Consider the following 22,003-nt stretch of genomic DNA (forward strand, 5'->3'; position numbering starts at 1 on the left):
ACTTTCATAATATGTGAGTACAAAGCAGCTGTAATGCAATAATTGCAATGTTTGTAATTATATTTTAAACTATAAAAGTAAAAAGAATCAAAGATAACCTTAGTAATAACAGATTTGTCATCTCATAATACAGCTGAGACCTTTCTTGCTTTTTTTTTTAATTGAAGATGTGCCAACTACTTATTACAAGTATTTTTTTTTTTCTTTTAAAATTAGAGAAACTTTTCATTACCGAGGAATGAATTTATTTAATCACTTTCCTAATTCACATTATTTAGAACTGAGAATGAGAGATACATTACTTGAAAAGATACATTACCTCTCATCCACATGGATAAAAAGACAAGGTAGCCAATGGTTACCAAATTGCTGGTGATCTTCAAATTAGATATTAATTATAAAATCAAAGTTCACCATTTACAGTTTAAATAGAATTGAAATCAAACCCAGTCTATCAGCAACTTGGCACAATTTTATCAGACATTAAACAAGTACCGAAAGAATAGTCCTTAAATATTATAAATTTCTGATGTCAGTCTTATGTGTGCACTATTTATAAACTGCGCTTTTATCACTCAAAAACAGATGAATTCTAAAAGCCTAGTTGCCTCCTCCATTAAAATATCTTTCAGCATTTGGAAACCTCTCTGCACGATAGTCCAGATCTCTATGAAGCCTCTCCTTTACAGCATATTTAACTTGTTCTTTGTAAGCATTGTGAAGCTTGGCATCCTGTGAAGTTTCTTGCCTCACTTCTTCCATACTTGTTAGAGGTTGTACTCTTGCAGCTACTATGGCCCGTTGAAGGGCATCAGGAAGGATACTATGTATAGGACCAGTAGTTCCTTGGGCTGCACTGGAACTCATCATCTACATGAAAAACAGTCAGATGAATTATATTTTCTTTAATCATGAAGTTATTTGAAGTCTTTACTTAAAGTTATTATCGTGAGAGACTAATTCATTTTAATATACAATTTCATTACATTCAAAATTTAACAAATATAAGCAACATAAAAATAAAGAATATTATCAAATTAAAAAATGTTCTGCCTAGCATCAAAAAGATATACTTAAATCTAAATTATTTAGTTCATTCATTATTGCACACATAACATAAACAACTTATAAATGGGTTAAAATAGACGGCATCTCAAAGGTAAAACATTAATTTCCAGTTGGATGAAATTATTACAAACAAAATAACAAATGTAGGATTAAAAAAAAAGTTCCACTACTGAATTCATCAAAAATGTGGATATCAAATATGAACATTTTATTACAACAGGTAACATTTTGGTGGCCATACAGTCAAAACACTTTGCAGGTATGCAACAAAAATTTGTTATTGTTGCCATTAAACAAATATATAATTTTGCTTTTTGTTGAAGAAATCAACCTACAGAAGTGACTGCCAAAATGCAGTGAAACTTCATCAAAAGTAGAATATTTGAATGGTAATGGTGCTTCAAAAATATGTGACACCAATTGGCATGATAACAAGATGCAGAACTTGCTCAACAAATTACAAACATCTGCTGTGTTAGAAGCATTATTCAGTTTAATCATAAAATTGGAATTGAAGATAGCCTCTCAAGTCAGAATATCATGCCATAGTCTCAAAGCCATCGTATCTGATATTTTAAACAATGGGGAAAAAAAAAATTATGCAACTTTTTCGTTACAAGTTTTTAACAGCAGATCAGATGAAAACAAGGGTTGAAATTATGAAAGAATTGGTTGAAATTGGTGATAAAAAATTTCTAAAAATAATAGTAATAGGAAGTGAAATATGGTGTTATTTTTACATACAAACAAATCAAATCCTGTGAGTGGAAGCATGCCATTTATCCTAGGAAGAAAATTCAAACATACAGGCCTAAAAAGAAAATTTACGCTAGAATAAAGAGAGATTATATTGGGAGATTAAGACTATGTAATTAGAAATCATGTAAGTGCTTTAAATATGCAATCATTAGGAGCAATCTGACCTATGGGCAAGAAAATACTTGAAATTACTCCATGACAATGCACCTGCTCATCATGCAAGATAATTACTAAATACCCTTCTAAACACTCTTGACATCCTCCTTATTCATCTGATCCTGCACCATGCAATTCCCACTCTCAAAAAATTTTAAGGGGCTAGGATTTTCCAGTGAAGCAGAAGTTATGACAAAATATGAGAAACTAGTGGCAAACCAAAACTATCTTAATTTGTCTTTATTAGCATTAGAAGAGGCATACAATGCAAGAAAGCAAGCTTATGCAGCATCAGCCAAAAAAAACCCCTCCCATTTCATCCCTCCATTCATTCCAAATGCCTCTCCAGCTCAGCCTTATATTTATTTAGGCTATTAGCTTCCACAACAAAAGATGGAAGCCTGTTTCACCAATCAACTACCTGCTGGCTAAAGGCAAATTTCTGCACATCTGTCCTACAACCGTCTTTCCTCAATTTGAATTTATGTCCTCTCAGGTGATTATTCTGAGCAAGAGGAAGAATCCCATTAGCATTGAGCATGCTCAAACCATTCAATGCTTTATACACCTCCATCAGATCACCTCGCAGGTGCCAAGTCTCCAAACACTGTAATCTGCAAAACTTAAGCCTTTCTTCATAAGAGCAACCCCTTTGTTCCATTCACTAATCTTGTTGCCCTTCTTCGTTCCAACAGCTCTACATATATCTTAAAATGAGGCCTCCACACCTGTACACAGTACTCTAGGTGTGACCTGACCATTGCCTTGTGTAACGGGATTATCACCTCCATGTCCCTTCTAGCAAAATTCCTATATATCATTGACAAGACTCCATGATCTGCCCTGGCAGCCCATCTGCACTGCTCAGTGAACTTCATATTTGGCTGCACAATTACCCCCAGGTCTTTTTCACTTTTCACTTCCCTGAGTGTAGTACCACCCAGTTGGTATGTTTCTCTTCGGTTATTTCGGTTATATTAAGTACCCATATGCAGTACTTTGCATTTGTCAATGTTTTCAGCCCATTTTCCCAACTTATCTAGGTCTAGTTGGAGTAGCATACTGTTATTACTGTCGTTAACAACCCTGCCAACCTTTGTATCATCTGCAAACTTGGACATTAAATCTGATATACCTTCATCAATATCATTGATAAATATACAAAAGAACAATGGGCCCAACACCAAACCCTGGGGAATTCCACTAATAACATTTGTCCACGAAGAGCAGTGTCCATTGATTACCACTCTCTGTTGTCTCCCATTCAACCATCCCTTTATCCATTGTAGCAGCTTACCCTTGATGCCATACCTCTCCAATTTGTACAGCAGTCTTCCATGTGCAACAGTATCAAAAGCTTTCCTGAAATCAAAGTATATGATATCAAAATTATTTTTGGCATTCAGTTCCTTTGTGACCACATCATAGTAAGCAATCAGATTGGTCAGACAAGACCTGCCTTTGACAAACCCATGCTGTATCTTAACTATTACTGCAGTCTTGTCTGGATGATCCTGCAATGCTCCTTTAACCAGTATTCCATTATTTCCCCCAGAACACAAGTTAAACTAATAGGTCTGTAGTTACCTGTGTCACCTTTTGAACCTCCTTTGTGAATTCGTGATACATTTGCACACCTCCAGTCATTGGGGACCTCCTCTGAGTCCAAGGAAGCTCTCGTAATTATGGCTAAGGGCCATAATTACGAGAGCCTCCTTTAATATAACTGGGATAGATCCTGTCCACCCCAGGCGCCTTCCTTATGTTTAACTTCAACAATTTCTCCTCCACTTTGCTCTCAGTTATTACAAAATCACTTAGCTCCCTGTTAATGTTTAATAAACTTCTGGCACTCCCCTCATTGAATGTAGATGCAAAATACTCATTCAGTTTAATTAATCATGCTCGGCTACCTGAGCATGATCATCAATAGTTATTAAGTGGTCCAATCTGATTCATCCCTTTCCTTCTAGAGTTTACATAAGCAAAGAACTCCTTGCTGTTTTTCTTTGCATCCTTTGCCAAAGATTTCTCATAATCTGCCTTCACCTGCCTAACCTCCTTTGTGACTTGATTATAGACTAGTTTATATCTGCCATAGGCTTCTATATCGCCTGATACTTTATATGCATCCCATACATTCTTCTTCTCTGCCACTAGCCTCATTAATTCATCTAATATCCATTTAGGCCTAAACTTGAACAGTATTTCTTAGTTGGAATGAAAAGCCTAGTAGCCTCCAAAATGAAGTCCCTGAGGGCTTTGCATTTAGAATTCACTGTTGGTAACATCATCAGTTGATCCCACTGTACAGAATTTAAAAATTCTCTGAGACCTCTGTAGTCACCTTTACAAAAGCAAAAGCCCTTCCCTTTAGCTTGATAGTAGTTACATCTTTAAATAATTCCCACATCAATACATTGTCATCACTGTCGCCCAGTGGTTCCTTTATCTGTAGTTTCTTAATGCATGAAGAATCACTACTAATAATCAGATCAAGAATATTACTCCCTCTGGTTGCCTCTCGAATATGTTGCTGTAGAGAACAGTCATCCAATAAATCCACAAAAGTCTTGCTAGCGTGCAAGTAACCAACCCACAAGTTCCAGATATTGTCAATATCTGGAAAGTTAAAATCTCCCATTATAAGACATTCTGATTTACTGGCCCACTATTTCTCTGCACAATTGCTCATTATACTTATCAGATTCATTAGGCCTATAACACACACCTACTCTCATTTTTCCTTTCCCAGTGCTTATTTCACACCAAACAGACTCAACACAACATCAATTGGATGCACTTCCTTAGATTTTATGTGGTTCTTAACTAACAGCATAACCCCTCCTCCCTTCCTATACACATTGTACTCCCCAAATTCCAACTCTGCACTGCCTATTCTGTGTGACACCATGTCTCTGATATCCCAACAATATCTGCCTTTGATGTCTTCACTAGCACTTCAAGCTCATCAAATTTATTAACTATACTCCTAGCATTGGTGTACATGCAAGTATACATGCACCTGTTCCTGCTCCTAGCCACCCTAACACAGCCCATGTATTTACTTGTTCCACTATGACTCATAGCAGTCCTGGAAATCTCCATTACCTTGCTTTCCAGTCTGCTGTGCCCATTCTAATAGAAGCAGTGCAAGAATCACTTTTGCCTCTGCACCCTTCCACTGTTAACCTTTCAGTCTGTGTATCCCCCCATGCTGGCAGTTTTCCGACCCACCTAACACTGCCTCGATAGTATCAGCAAATATTCTTGCACTGCTTCTATTAGAATCCCATCCCTGTAGAAGCAGTCTCTCCTGTCAACAAGCACAGACCAGGCTGAAAAAAATTCTATCCCTTGAGCCTTGCACAATCTCTCCAGGGCCGAATTGATTGACAAGGCTCTCATCATATACTCCCTCCTATCGTGTCTGGGTAGAATTGCAGACACTTTCACATTCAACCCTAACTCGCAACTTTTTTTCAACATTGACCTGTACTTGTTGAGTAAATCTGCAGATCTCTTACCCTTAATGTAATTAGTTCCAACGACGCAACAATATCACCTTTTTTGTCCTGAAAAGATGATATCTGTTCTACAACATCAACTTTTGCCACCGGCAGACATACCCTGGTCCTGTTCCACCTATCTTTACAAAGTATATTCCCCGTCTCCCTGACAATAGATTCACCGACAATAACTAGTTACTTTAGGACCAGCGCATTCTGCCTTGGAGATTGCCTCTGTGTTGCCTGATGCACAGGAGTGAGCTCTGTCATTGAGCTGAGCACCTGATGGGGCCCTCATATTAATTTCTTCGAGGGCATTTACCCTACACCTCAAGCTTCCATAGACGCCCACCAGAACGCTGAGTTGGCACCTAATTTCTTGACACTCCAGACACCTAGCACACACAAAGGCATCCTCCTTGGCTAGATCATGTCCTGTTTTAGAAAGGTTTCTCCCTCGAGCCACAGCACTCTCGCTAGTCTGTGATCTTTGCTTCGCAGCTCTAGTCTGGGTCATGATTTTCATTTAAATACAATTTAATTAACAATGAAATTTAACAAGATTAATAATATTTTTGATTAATTGATAATATTATAATAAGCTAACAGATTCCTAATACAGTGCTTTGTATTATGCTATCTAGTTTAACTTTATACCTTACGCTACCTAGTTTATACCTTATGCTATCAGTTCAAGATATATATACGTTAAGCTATTTCTTATCCACTACAATATGGTGGCTAGTTCAACAATATTGGCGCCAACACTGGAGTCGTAACTTCCAAAATCGCTGGTCAAATTCAAAATAAGAAGCTAATGAACGCTACTAAACCTATTTAATATCTCCGTAAAACAATGTACTATGTTAAATAACGAAGGTACTATGTTTTTAAAAATTAAAAAAATACATATACCTTTACAGCAGCCAAAAATCCACCGTCCGTACTGTTATCCCAACGGCCTCTCCCCTTATATGTATGCTATTCCTTATTATTACTATATCCTAAATTATTAATTTAGGTCATGTTATCACCAAGATGAGTGAAAACAGCAACAATGCAAGTGAAACTTTAAATAATAAAAGAAAAAGAATAAAAAAAAAACAAAAAAACTTACTTTTCTTCTTTTGGAAGGCATTCCACCTAAGTAGGCATCACTAAAAGGAGGCTGTGGAGCTTGTCTTCTCTGTCTTTGAACATCTCTTGTAATGATTGGAACCCAATCCTTTAAAATAATATTTTTAAAAATTCAAAACTGCCAAGTTTTATAGACAAAAAAAATTTAAATACATTATTCCGTGATAAGAAATTTCTCATTAACTGTTTAATTTGCATGAAATCATATACAAGATATTGGCAACATGTAGCACATTTTCATCTTCATCAACACTTCTAGACTACTTTTTAATAGAGAAAAAAAAAATTTTCTTTTAAAGCACTGCAAGTTATTCTACAGTGAACAGAATGGTTGAGTGAAAGTTGGAATGAAAAAACTAAGGGCGGAGGCTCTAAATACTACTATGCACTTCCAAGAAATCTAAAAATTTCTCTTGGACATAAGCCCACACAGTGCCAATGGAATCAACAAAATTATATATCAGTGATATGTTGGGTCTTGTACCTAGGAAACAAGGGGTAATTTCTGCAATCCTTTCTCTTATTTTCCAACAGAAACTTAATTCCAAAAAGCAACTGCATGCCCAAGAGTAGGCCCCCCAAGCATAAAAAAGTGGGAGTGGGAGAGGTTTGCAAGCTCTCCCTGCTTGTACCCCTCTAATCATTAGATCCTTGATAGATGTCAATTATTGGTTACTGGTTTAACAAAGCATCTTACTTAGGCTGTTCTACTAGTGTATTATCTGTGCAAGTGCATGCACTTAATGGACCAATTTGCACGTTGTGTGAACATTAAAACCTGAAATAACTTGTGATACTTGTATTTCAGGAAGGCTTCTGATACAGTTGCACATAAAAGACTGCTGTATAAACTGGAGCATTGTGGGACAAGGGCAAGTTACTGCTATGGATAAAGGGATGGTTAAGTGGAAGAAGACAGAGAGTGGATATCAATGGGCACTGCTCTTTGTGGACTAATGTTATCAGTGGAGTACCCCAGGGTTCAGTGCTGGGCCCATTGTTTCAATATTTATTGATGATACTGATGAAGGTATATCAGGCTCAATGTCAAAGTTTGCAGATGATACAAAGGTTAGCAGGGTGTTTAACGACAATAGCAGGGTGAACTACTGCAACAAGATCTAGAAAAATTGGATTGATGGGCTGAAAAATGGCAGGTGAAGTTTAACATTGACAAATGCAAGGTACTGCATATGGGTAGCAATAATCCCAGAGCAAATTATCAACTGTGTAGTACAATGCTCAGGGTAATGGAAAATGAAATCGATATTCAGAAACTTTGCTAGTAGGGATAAGGAGGTGATTATCCCTTTATACCATTATCCATGGTCAGGCTGCAGCTTGAGTACTGTATACAGGTCTGGAGGCCTCACTTTAGGAAGTATGTAGATCTGCTGGAACAGGTGCAGAGAAGGGCAACCAGATTGGTGAAGGGAACAAAAAAGTGCTCTTACCTAGAAAGGTTTCAGTTCTGCAAATTATAGCATCTGGAGACTAGGCACCTGTGGAGTGATCTGATTGAGGTATTTAAGGCCTTGAAGATGGAGTAAGCTGAATGTGAATGGCATTCTTCCTCTTACTGGGACTACAAACATGAGGGTTATAAATTTTACGTTGAGGAAAGATAGTTGCAGGATATATGTACAGAAGTTTGCCTTTGGCCAGTGGGTGGTTGATTGTTGGAACAGGCTTCCATCTGTTGTTGTGCAAGGTGAATGGTTTGAATAAATTCAAGGAAGTAACTAGACAAATTCTTGGAGGGTGTGAATGGGAGAATTGTTTATTTTTATTTTATTTATTTTGGCTGATGCTAAATAAGTTTGCTTTCTTGCATCATTTTCTCCTAATACGACCACCACCAACAACAAAAACAACCATCATACATCAAATTTCAATATTCACTCCAATTCTAGAGGAACAACTAGAGGAACAATCAGTTATTCTTCATTTTATGCCAATGGTTTGAATAATAAATTTTCAAATTCCTAAATGACATACTGTAATAGGCAGCTCATTCAACAAATTTAAGTTCCTGCGATTAAATACTAGTCAAATATCACAACATATAATAATAAAAGTTAATGTTACCATTAATAACCCCATGTGTGTGTGTGCGTGTGATTCTTTACTTCACCAATTAGTGAACTCAGGGTGGAAGAAGAGCAAGTAATTTAAAATGGGAAACTTATTTTTAATTCTAATATATTGTATAATAAATTCAAAAACATCATTAGAAACAGGAAATATAATATTTCCCTAATAACTGTGTGGCCAAAATTTCTGTATGGCTAAGCCTTTTCAATTAAAAATAATTAATGATGGAGATTGGAAACAAATATAAGGGAGGAATACCAAAATCAGCTAGAGGGCTAATATTACTTTTGCAGCTTTAACTCTAATATATAATGTACTGACCACTTTAATAGTACCATGAACTAGGCGCCTCCGTAGCCAGGTGGGAAGGAGCAGCAGTGCGTAGCACACGCTTCTTGATTAGACCGGGGTTCGAGCCCGTCACCACCAAATACGGAGGATGCGGAAAGGTCAGGGAATGACCACCGCATATCCCCGGAGCAATATGGCCTTAGTTGCTAATGCTCCTAAAAAAAAACCAAACAACAACAAACAACCATGAACTAATAAGGTATTTAGGTGCTGTTGGCCGAAATCTTTGCTCTGGTGTGACGTGGAGTCAACCAGGTACAGCCAGTCCTCATATAACACGGTAGTTGTGTTCCTAGAAATCCCCGTGCAATGTAAGTGTGCAATATTGATCATAATATTGCACAATAAATAATTGTCATAAAATATGCAATATTAATTTATTTAAAAAAATACATATTATTACAATTATTATGTAATAAAATATTGCTAATGCTTTTCCTTCTATCGTAAGCAAACTTGTTCTTTGTTTAAACTTCTATCTAAACAGATAACAGATGTTCTATCTCTTTGAATTTTTTGCATTTTGATCTAATGTTTTTTGTAACACTGAGTTGCTTTCATTTTCTCTGCATGCTTTCTAATTGTTCTCAGCATTGCCTCATTTAGGCCTGCAGTGCACAATATCACATGTTCTTTCATTTCGCTCAAAGCATTTCACAATTTTGTATTTTTCCTCTATCAATATTGCTTTCCTTTTTCTCTCTGAATCTGTAGTATCTTCACCAGGAAGCTTGCTTTTCACACTTTTTTAAAGTCTTTTACTCATTTTTAGGGAAGAAAGCACAATTACAGTATAAAAAGAACAAAAAAGAGGAGGCACGCTTGATACACACAAACAACACAGTAAAGGCAGAAACACTATCATCACCTCAAACTAACTCGCATTTTACTAAAGCCATTTCCGGATGTCACTACCATAAAACAATAAAAACAATTTGCAGTTTCTGGTTTATTGGGTGTTCCTGCTAGTGGAATCTGCTATAAATGGGTAGTAAACTGTATTTACTTGCATTTGCAATAATACTGACAGCTGGAATTCTGTGGGTTTTTACTTCTATTATGGTGAAATGTGTTTCCCCTTCACTGAAATCTTCAATCATATAAAAACATAAGTTTTCAGAATCTTCTCTTCATTCCTATTGTGTTGCATTCAGTTGGGGTGATTCCCACTTTTTGTAACTGTCATTTTTTGTAAACACAAATGCAAATCATGTATAAGTGAATTCGGTTTGTGTTATACACATTGTTCCCCTATTTATAAATCGTGTATGATCGAATTCATGTTGTGTAAACATGTGTTATATGAGGACTGTACTGTAAAGTGATATGAGGAGTACTGGACCATTCGAGTAAAAAAAAAACTGCCCTAAATGCTGATGAACAAGTCTTTTCAGTTCATGCCACTGATGTCCAATAGGATTAATGACTGGACTTTCCAGGGCACATGTTTAAAGTCTTCATGTTCATCAAACTATTCAGTGGTTTTATACCAGGGTGCTGCAACAACATTCCAGGGGTGCCACGTAATTTGGGTTTAAGTTACTTAAACTTATTATTTTTTTAATTTATATGTTTATTTCATTATAAAAAGGTGTACAGTATCTTTATATCTACAGGAGAAGATATGCAACAGTATACCCAGCCAACAAGTGGGAACAAGACTATGCCACAAAAGTATACTCCACACCATTAAAACTTATTCCAGCAGCCTTGGTACATAAGAGAATGATTCCAGAATCTTTTGCTGTTTTTTTTTCTCTATATGTGCACTATTTCCATCAGTGCTGAAAAAAACAAATCAAGATTCACTGGACCACATCTTGCCTTCAGTCCTGCATCTGTCCTATGCATTCTGGAACTAATTCAGCCATGTTTTCTGATCAGTGTCTGGTATCTGTGTCTTCTGCGAAGGTCTACTATGCCCATAATTCATTATTTGTATGGTTCAGATAGGGCAAGTAGTACTAATGCCTTTTGATGTTCCCATAAATGCCGGGGTTAATTATTTTTTGCATAGCAGTGATTATACTTGATAATTTGCTCCAAATGTTAAGTCACTCAATCCATCACCTTATATTTTTGGCCAGAGGATGCTTTACTGTGAAAAAACCAAACATCAATATTTAACAGGCATTTTTCCATCCATTAAAGCAGTGGTTTTCAACCTTTTTTTTTAATAACGGCACCCCTAAATAATTTATTTTATTTTGCGGCACCCCTACTCAATTTTCTGCCTGTTAGATCTGATTCTCTCTCTGCATATATCCGCGTATGTACATATTAATTTTATATTTTTTAATATTATATATTTAATATATATAATATTAAAAAATATGTCATGATATTTATTATAATAATATAATTATGAAAATTACATTTCATAATACAAATTATATATATATATCATTTTATTCTTTATATAGAGGTACTAAGTAAACATCAATTATAGATCACCACAACATTAAAAAGATAATGTACACCTTTTTATAATGAAATAAACATATAAATTAAAAAAATAATAATAAGTTTAAGTAACTTAAACCCAAATTACGTGGAACCCTGGAATATTGTTGCGGCACCCCGGTTGAAAACCACTGCATTAAAGGATCGAATAATTTGGCCACACTTGTTGAACGTTCAACAAATGTGGCCAAAATACTCTGCTGTTGCACTTGTTTCTTACAGCTTTATAGTGCTTTCATGCACACATCACATGCCTTGACCTCTTCGATTTCCATATTTTTACATAGATTTTAAATCCATTAAAACCGTTATAGCACTTTAACAGCAACTTGAGATTGGGTATGTTTGTTTGGTCATGGTGGGATATTTATGCACAGTAAAAGAGGTGTACCAGGAATGGTTCATAGCCAAACAAACATTCTGTCAAAACAGATGAACAAAGCAAGCCAAAACATTTGGCTTGCTTTGTTCATTTCAGTACATCCATAGTCTATGGCATGGTTTGGTTTTTTTTTTTTTTTGGGAGCATTAGCAACTAAGGCCATATTGCTCCGGGAATATGCGGTGGTCATTCCCTGACCTTTCCGCATCCTCCGTATTTGGTGGTGACAGGCTTGAACCCCGGTCTAATCAAGAAGACTGTGCTACGCACTGCTGCTCCTTCCCACCTGGCTACGGAGGCACCGTCTATGGCATGGCGCCCACCATTTTAATGCATAAGATCAATACTATCATACCAAAACTTATGGAACATGATTCTGTAACTACAAAATATTCTAATATTCTGACCTATAATGGATCATCACCTATCCAAGTATACTTTTGAAATAGTAATAGTAACAGAGGCACGCGCTGCAAGAAAGCAAGCATATGAGCTTATGTAGTATTAGCCAAAAAAAAAAAAGGCCTCCAGACCTGCATGCAGTACTTGCAGTACTCAAGGTGTGGCCTGACCATTCCCTTATACAAAGGGATAATCAGCTCTTTTTTCCCTGCTAGCAAAATTCTTGTATATCATTGACCAAACCCCATGACATGCTCTCGCAGCCTGTCTGCATTGCTCAAAAAACTTCATATTTGACTGCACAATTACTCCCAGGTCTTTTTCATTTTCGACCACACAGTTGGTACGTTCCTAGGGGTTACTTCTACCCATATACAGTACTTTGCATTTGTCAATGTTAAACTTCAGTTGCCACTTCTCAGCCCATTTGCCCAACTTATCTAGATCCCGTTGCAGTAGCACACTGCCATTACTGTCATTAACAACCCTGCCAACTTTTGTATCATTTGCAAACTTTGACACTAAGCCTGATATACCTATATCAATATCATTGATAAATATACAAAACAACAGTGGGCCCAACACCAAACCCTGTGGAACTCCATTAATAACATTAGCCCACGGAGAGCAGTGCCCATTGATTACCACCCTCTATGTCTTTTTTTCCCAACTGATTTTTTCCCAAATGTGTTGACTGACAAGAATATGGAAAGAGCTAAGTGTTTCATAGTGGAGCAATAGTTGCATGTCACATGGGAAAAAATCTATGCATGCACTACTCAGGAATTAAACATTCAAATAACTAAATGACAGCAGCAAATGGACCTTGAGATGGCTAGTTACCTCATCTTAACAACAAATTCTACAGAATCTGAATTTGCTACAAGCAGGCATAGGGTTACCATGACATGTAAAGAGCTGTATGCTATGAATTTTCACAGAAGAGCACCAGCTCACATGCCTTTGATAATAGAAACAAACAAATGCACTCTGTCGAATAGCATGATGTACGGCATACCAAAACTGGAATATGGGCCAACAAGTTATATTACACATCTTTCCAGTATGAGTGAAGTGTTTGGGGATGAAGGATGCCAGGAGAACTTACTACCTGAGTATGTTTTATCAACTGTGAGGTAAAGAGATGTCATTCACAATCTAGGGATGTTCCTTTATAGACTAAGTTCACTGGTCGCAGTGTAAGTAATCACACATGCTGTGTCTTACACTGGTATTTTGGACAGTTCTATGTTCCTAGCATTGATGGCAATTCTATGGTGCAGCCATTACATTGTCCAAAACATAAATACTTTATAACACAGAGAAAGAACTCTAACATAATGATCCCTAGGATCCTGAGCTGGATATCATCATTCTTCTCTTTCTTGGCGATTCCCTTCTACTTCTCTCTCTCTCGGTAACTCGGGATTTTTTTTTTTTTTTTTTGGCTGGTGCAGCATAAGCCTCAGGCTTCCTTGCGCCATACAGCTAATAATAATATTGTTTACATCTTTCTGATGAATTAGAATTCAGAATTAGGGCAAGGTCAATGGAAATCTGTTTGTTAGCAGAGCTCATAAATGCTTTTAAAGGGGTATAGAGCTCAATACCACGGCTTTTAACCAGAAATCTGGTCTTGTGGTGCATCGAAGCAGTCATTATAGCAAAAGACAATTTGTGCTATTAATTTCTTCAAATAAATAAATGTGTTGTTCTAACAGCAAGTGTTACATTGTTTTTTTTTTTGTACAGTAGTGTCCTTTTCTATTTTTATCAATTACAACTGACTATTTTTCCTCAGTTTTATTTATTTAAAGGCAAAGAACACACAAAAACAGCTTCTGAATGCAAATTTAACATACAAGCTAAAAAAAAAAAAAAAACTCAAAAAGATACACCAATATAAATATCCACATGTAATTTTAATCAGTATTATTACTTTTTTTTTTTTTTAAATAATTTTTGTGATAGACTGATTGCAGTTGACCATATGGCTATCCTAGACACAATTCTACAGTGACAGAAATCCAGGCACATAATGGACACTATCTTGTGGCAGACCTTGCCAAATATCACTATTGTCTCCATATAGCAAGTGCCCAAAAAAAAATGAATAACTGGAAAAGAATAATCAATAAATTCTAATTAAGTTGCAGCTTGGTAAGTATACATGGTGAGAGACAGTTTATTAGATGCTAGGATGGCAATACTTATGGCCCAACACTTGAATGGAACATTTTTGCCTGATTCTTTCTGAATCAGGCAAAAATCAAACTATGGTAATAATTCCTCTTTCAACAGCTATTCCTACCAACAGGCCTACATGATGCAGAATGTAGTTCTATAAGCATAACTGATTTCTCTACTTTCATGGAACATAACTCTCAGATCAACTGAATAATGCAGTGGTCATCATCTTTTCTGCTCAATTGTGCCACATCAACTTGTCAAACGTGGTGAGGGCAGTACCCTAAAATAGAAATGTGTGATGAAAGGCACTAAAAAACAGGGTTATCACAATAAGTTTCCATACTCTGCTATTTCGATCAATTCGGCCCTGGAAAGAATGTGCAAGGCTCAAGGGGTAGAATTTTTTTCAGCCTGGACTGTACTTGTTAACAGGAGAGACTGCTTCTATAGGGATGGGATACACTTAAATAGAAAGGGTGCAAGAATATTTGCTGATGCTATCGAGGCAGTGTTAGGTGGGTCGGAAAACTGATAGCTTGGGGGGATACAAGGACTAATAGTTTAACAGTAGCCGTAAGCAGAGGTGAAGGCGATTCTTGCACAACTTCTATTAGAATAAGTAGCGACCTGGAGCGTGGGGTGTTGGGGGTTTCAGGGACGGATGGCAGTCATCCTGAAATAGGTGGGTATATGGGATGTGTTAGGGTAACTAGGAATAGGAGATGTATGCTTGCATGTATACCAATGCTAGAAGTATAGTAAATAAATTTGATGAATTTGAGGTGTTGGTCAAGACATCAAAGGCGGATATTGTTGGGATAGCAGAGACGTGGTGTCACACAGATATAAGGAATGCTGAACTGAAATTTGGGGAGAACAATGTGTACAGAGAGGATAGAAAGGGAGGAGGTATTATGCTGTTAATTAAGAAAAACATAAAATCAAAAGAAGTGCATCCAGTTGATACAGATGAACAATGCACTGTTGAGTCAGTTTGGTGTGACATAAGCACTGCGAAAGCAAAAATAAGAGCAGGAGTGTGTTATAGGCCTAAATGACTCGAATGAGTACAGTGAAAAATTATACAGAGAAATAGAGTGCGCTAGTAAATCGGAATGTCTTATAATGGGGGATTTTAACTTCCCAGATATTGACTGGAACTTGTGGAATGGTCACTCACACACTAGTCAGATTTTGTGGATTTATTGGATGATTGTTTTCTGCAGCAGCATGTTCGAGAGGCAACCAGAGAAAGTAATACTCTTGATCTGGTTATCAGCAGTGATCACAGTGTACTGATGTGGGTTTACTTAAAGATTTAATCACCATCAGGGGGTAAAGGAAAGGATTTTTGCTTCCGTAAAGGTGAGTACAGTGGTCTCTGATAGTTTTTAAATTCTGTACAGTGGGATCAACTGACGATGTTACCAACAGTAAATTCTAAGTGGGAAGCATTCAAGGAATTAATCGTGGATGCTACTAAAAGTTTCATACCTATTAAGAAATATTGTTCAAGGTTTAGGCCTAAATAGTTATCTAATGAACTAATGAGACACGTAACAGAGAAGAAAAATGCATGGGATGCATATAAATTATAAAGCGACTCAGAAGCCTATGGCAGATATAAGCTAGTCTGTAATCAGGTCACAAAGGAGGTTAGGCAGGCGAAGGCAAATTACGATAAATCCTTGGCAAAAGATGCTAAGAAAAACAGCAAAGATTTCTTTACTTATATAAACTCTAAAAGGAAGGGGATGAATCTGATTGGTCCACTTGACATTGATGGTTCGACTGTTGATGATCCTGCTCAGATAGCAAACAAACTGAATGAGTATTTTGTATCTACATTCACACATGAGGAATTATTAAGGTTTGAAAATGGCAGAAGGTTATCAAATTGTAGCAGGATACTTAATGATTTTGTAAAAACCGAAAGCAAAGTGGAGGAGAAATTGTTGAAGTTAAACATAAGAAAAGCACCTGGGGTGGATGGGATCTATCCAGTTATATTAAAGGAGGCGGCAAAGCAACTAAGCAAACCCTTAGCCATAATTATGATAGCATCCTTGGAATCAGGTGAGGTTCCCACGGACTGGAGATGTGCAAATGTATCCCCAATTCACAAAGGGGGATTGAAGGGTGACACGAGTAATTACAGACCAGTTAGTTTAACTTCAGTTCCGGGTAAAATAATGGAGTCACTGGTTAAAGATGCATTGCAGGATCATCTAGACAAGACTGCAGCAATAATTCAGACACAGCACGGGTTTGTTAAGGGAAAGTCTTGTCTGACAAATTTGATAGGATATTATGATGTGGTTACAAAGGAACTAGATGCAAAAAATAATTTTGATATCATATATTTGGATTTCACGAAAGCTTTTGACACTGTTGCGCATGAAAGACTATTGTACAAATTGGAGCAGAATGGTATTAAAGGTAAGTTGCTACAATGGATAAATGGATGGTTAAGTGGGAGAAGGCAGAGGGTGGTAATCAATGGGTGCTGCTCTTCGTGGACTAATGTTATTAGTGGAGTCCCACAGCGTTCGGTGTTAGGTCTACTGTTGTTTTGTATATTTATCAATGATATTGATGAAGGTATATCAGGCTTAATGTCGAAGTTTGCAGATGATACAAAGGTTGGCAGGGTTGTTAATGACAGTAATGGCAGTGTGCTACTGCAACAGGATCTAGATAATTTGGGCAGTTGGGCTAAGAAGTGGCAACTGAAGTTTAACCTTGACAAATGCAAAGTACTGCATGTGGGTAGAAGTAACCCCAGAGAAACATACCAATTGTATGATACTACACTTAAGGTGGTAGAAAATGAAAAAGACCTGGTAGTAATTGTGCAGTCAGATATGAAGTTTTCTGAGTAATGCAGACAGGCTGCCAGGGCAGGTCATGGGCTTATGTCAATGATATATAGGAATTCTGATAGCAGGAAAAGGTGATTGTCCCTCTGTATAAGGCAATGGTCAGGCCACGCCTTGAGTACTGCATACAGGTCTGGAGGCCTCATTTTAGGAAGGATGTAGATTTACTTGAGTGTGTACAGAGAAGGGCAACAAGATTGGTGAGGGGAATGAAGGGATCCTCTTACCAAGAGAGGCTTAAGTTCTGTAAATTGCAGTGGCTGGAGACTAGGCACCTGCGCGGTGATCTGATTGAGGTGTATAAGGCCTTGAATGGGTTGAGCACGCTGAATTCTGATGGGATCCTTTCACTTGTTCAGATTACGAACCTAAGGGGGCACAAATTCAAATTAAGGAAAGACAGATGTAGAATAGACGTGTGGAAATTTGCCTTTAGCCTGATAGGTTAAATAAATTTAAGGAGGAACTGGGCAAGCATTTAGAGAGAATTGTTTTGTAAATTATTTTTATTTTATTTTATTTTTTTTTTGGCTGATGCTGCACTTGCTTTCTTGCATCACATCACTACTACTACTACTACTACTATTCCACCTATTCTTTTTAAATACCATATTTCCTTAACAACAGAATCACCAAACAATAGTTACTTATTACAGAACTGGCACTTTCTGCCTATGGAGATATGATTATGTTGATTGATGCTCAAGTCCAGGCTCTAGCATTAAGTTGGCCAGCTGAGTGCTTGACGAGTTTCCTGTTTTCAATTCCTCTGAGGGCATCAATCCTTTTCCTCAAGCACTCAAATTCACCCATCATATCGCTGAATTTTAGCTTAATATAATACAAATCCAACAGCAGAAAGAAACACCACGCTCAGGGGTGCTGCCAACTGCCAACGTCAACTCTGAATGCCCACAAGGATAATGGTCCAAAACCACCACAAAATATACCACAGACACCCCTAGCAAACTTAAGATCCCAATTCTCAACTTCACACAACCACAACATACTGTTGAACCCACAGACCTACCCTGTTTGACAATTTTGTAGGACTGGCAAATATGAGGCTACCACGACCAATCAGAGCCCCCAACTCAATCAACATGAAGGAGTGTACAAATATCACTGCCTGTGCAGTGATATTTGTATAGGTCAATCAAGTACAGATGGCAGCAAGCTTGCAGTCAGGCACCACAGGCAAGTCCACAAATGTATATTTAACAGAAGAGCTCACTTATATGGACATCCTCCAACCCAAGAGCTGCTAATTTTTTATTTTATTTTTTACATACTTTAGATCTATCAATATAACATCTTTGCCCCCCACTTCTTATAATTTTAGCACAGAAGAGGAAGAGAAGGCGATGATGCAGCTGCTACTTCACTACCCTGACTATCTTAGTTACATTTTAATCTATTTTACCTTTGTAATTAAATGGTAACCTAAATAGGTTACCATTTTGTAGAATTAACTTAATCTTACAGAAATCCCCATTACACATATTTATAATACATACTCGGTGATATTTTTGTGCAGGCTTGGTAACATATACAATTTCTTATAATTTTATCCTACATTACTAATTCAATTTCTCTGATTGTAAGTACAAATATGGATGATATAATTAACAGTTCTACATTTAAACACATGTACACAATTTATAAATATATAAATTCACCCTAGGAACTGTAGAATGCCAAGGTTCAGAGCTAACAACTACTTCAGCATCGTCAACTGTGGCAGCCTGGAGAACATCCTCAGTTGCACATGTTACCATGTTAATTGTTTCTGTTTGTTCTATGAGTGTACTTCTATTTGACATGTCTTCAGGAACAGTGTCAGTGTCCATTAACTGCTAAGAAAAAGAAAACATTGTTATTTGGTTAAATTACAACTTGTGAAAAATTCTAAATTGTACAATATCCTTTCAATAACAAATTCTCATCATGTACAACAGTAGCAAGAATTTTTTTTAAATCTTTCTCATAATATGAAAACAAAGTGTTAGTTGAGGATTGTGATAAATATTTGTCAACCAACGCATTTTTCGTATATATATAGTAAGATCCCCCCATATACATTCCAAGACCTACCCTGGATGGCTGAAACCACAGATATAAGCGAACACCTGCTGACCCCATATATAACGTGATTTTCTTGTACATACATATGTATAATAAAGTTTAATTGATAAATTAAACACAGTAAGACATTACCAACATTAAATACGGTAATAATAAGGTACAGCAGACCCTCGATTTACGGGGATTAGATTAACCGGGACACTTCAAGACACCAAATAAAAATAAAAAAAATAAAAAATCAACAAGAAATCATAAAATTCACGTAATAACTAGAATAGCTATAAACAGATATTTTGCAAGTCGTAAGTAAGCGACAAGAACCGGTGTTATAAGTCATCATTGGGAGATTAGTGTACTTATTATCTTGCAACCCCCCCCCCCCACTGTCTTCACACCTACCGCTCAAAACAAAAAAAAAAGAGACCAAATGTTTAGTCTGATTTGGGAACACTTTCCCCATTAATTTCACTGTATAATGGCAGTAGATTACAGCTACCCACACTAATGGTCAGTATGTATCCATAAACTTCTTTTAGGGACCACAAAATTAAAAACAAACCCATTAAGATTAAAGGCAATCACTCTTTAGAGGCTCTGTGATGATATATTTTTAACTACATTGCAAGGGTACTCTGAAACACAAATGAAACTGATCTAAATATCTGAAATATCACAAATGAAACTAAATATCTAAGCTAGTGAATCCTCATTATGCTCAGAGTTTCAAAGGCCATGTTTTTGATAGAGCTTTAATAATGCCACATGTTGATATAGTATATTATCAAACTATGCAGTTTGAAACACTGGTGTATCCTGAGAGAATAAGAAGAGAATGCTACCCTCTTTCAATCAATCACACTTAAATACTACAAAAAATAATCAGAAAACATGAAACAAGGCTCTGGCCAAAAATTATTAGAGAGAGCTATCGTTTTGTTTCATAGAGGCAAAATTAAACTTCTTTTAAATCCAAGGTTCATTAGAAAATTTAAAAACAAAGAATTTACAGCATAGAAATATATTAAGTTTAACGGGGGGGGGGGGGGGGTCTTTACACCACTAAATTTTGAGAACCACTTACTAAATCAAAGTTAGTGGTTTTATGAGTGAAATTCTACCAACTTATGGTTGGTGGAAATAAACACTGATGGTTTTGTACTACAAATTAATGAAGTTGTGATAAAGGAAAATTTAAAGTGAACTTGACACAGATGAAGTTAGACAGATTTATATACTATGTATCTAATTACAAACCTCAGGAGTACTTTCTTTGCCAAGAGAATCCACCTCAATAGTATCAGGCAAAATATCACCATTCCTTGGTGAAGAGTCAGCCTCCATTTGTTCCTCCATGTCTATTCCATTGGCCGTAGAAGTAATAACAGCTTCATCAGTTGTAGTTTCAGATGTGGACGGAACATCCTTGAAAATAATATAATGCCGTATCTGCTCTGTGGGTATGTTGATATTATGGATATTGTTACGAATTTGTGATGCTGAAGTAGTAACTATCCACTGCTGAATAATAGGATTAATATCACCACCAACATGATGCTAGTACCAAAAGGAAAAAAATAGAAAATATTAATATTCATAAATTATTCTACATAATAACACACTTCAGCTTTTATTTAACAAACCCAAGATATGTATTACATATTTTATAGAGATTCTGAGGATACTCATTTAACCCCAGGGGCTACATCCGGTGAGTATGGGATTGGCACACCCAGGGTCCTGAGCTGGATATCATCATTCTTCTCTTTCTTGGTGATTCCCTTCTGCTTTTGACTCAGTAAATTTTTTTTTTTTTTTTTTTTGGCTGGTGCAGCATAAGCCTCAGGCTTTAAAAATAATAATTTATGGTAGTTTCAGAAAATTTACTCAGGTTACTCCAAATCAAGGTGACACACACACACACTTAAGTGGTACAGCTCCCAGATTTGGTGGAGAAAGATGATGTTCAAAAAATTCTTCCCATAAGTTTCCAAAAATGAAGAACAGTGCTTTTCAATGACTTCTCTTAAGGTTTTTTTGTGGTATAGTGTCAATTTCTAATAATAACATGTTTGAGGTCTAAGAAACTACTGCCTTCTTAAACACATCCTTCAAAAAAAGTCCCATATGAATGAATTCCTCCACTCATACTATTGTTACAAAGCAATATTTCTGCATAAAGATAGCCAAAAGTTAACATGGAGGGAATATAACAAAAGAAAAGCCTAGTTGGCAGTATCATTACAGAAAATATATTTTAAACAACTAGTTGAAGACAAGGATATACAGAGGATACGAGATTGGCAGACAAAATCTTGCATTGAGCAAATTAAAATTAATAATCAGTGATAAAAATACAGTGATAAACCAGATAATTTAAAGCGATCTGATTTGCCAATAACCATTAAACTAAATCATTTTTATTTGAAAAATCTTAATTTTTTCAAATAAAAGAAAAATCTAGGGAAGATTCCAGAAAAGACAAAAACATGTATTAGGAGAGGGAGGAGGAATGTTATGGCACTTAATTA

At 36.5% G+C, this 22,003-nt stretch overlaps 1 protein-coding gene across 4 annotated transcripts in view; it reads right to left on the bottom strand.

Moving 5' to 3' along the window:
- Window positions 1–267: 267 nt before the first annotated feature.
- LOC150087771 (large proline-rich protein BAG6) overlaps window positions 268–22,003 on the bottom strand; it is a 321,988-nt gene continuing 300,252 nt past the window's right edge. For 2 of the 4 annotated variants that reach the window (XM_090369196.1, XM_090369195.1), the window contains 4 exons: window positions 20,730–21,029; window positions 19,070–19,246; window positions 6,610–6,717; window positions 268–870 (listed from right to left, as the gene is read on the bottom strand). In XM_090369196.1, coding sequence (XP_090225322.1) covers window positions 601–870; window positions 6,610–6,717; window positions 19,070–19,246; window positions 20,730–21,029 — 855 coding nt within the window. In that variant the 3' untranslated portion in view covers window positions 268–600. The remainder of the gene's footprint in view (window positions 871–6,609; window positions 6,718–19,069; window positions 19,247–20,729; window positions 21,030–22,003) is intronic. The other 2 variants (XM_090369194.1, XM_090369193.1) reach the window with 2 other exon arrangements.

Source organism: Mastigoproctus giganteus, chromosome 3 (assembly GCF_048544385.1).
Source record: "Mastigoproctus giganteus isolate SK-2022 chromosome 3, ASM4854438v1, whole genome shotgun sequence".
Taxonomy (NCBI): Eukaryota; Metazoa; Arthropoda; class Arachnida; order Uropygi; family Thelyphonidae; genus Mastigoproctus; species Mastigoproctus giganteus.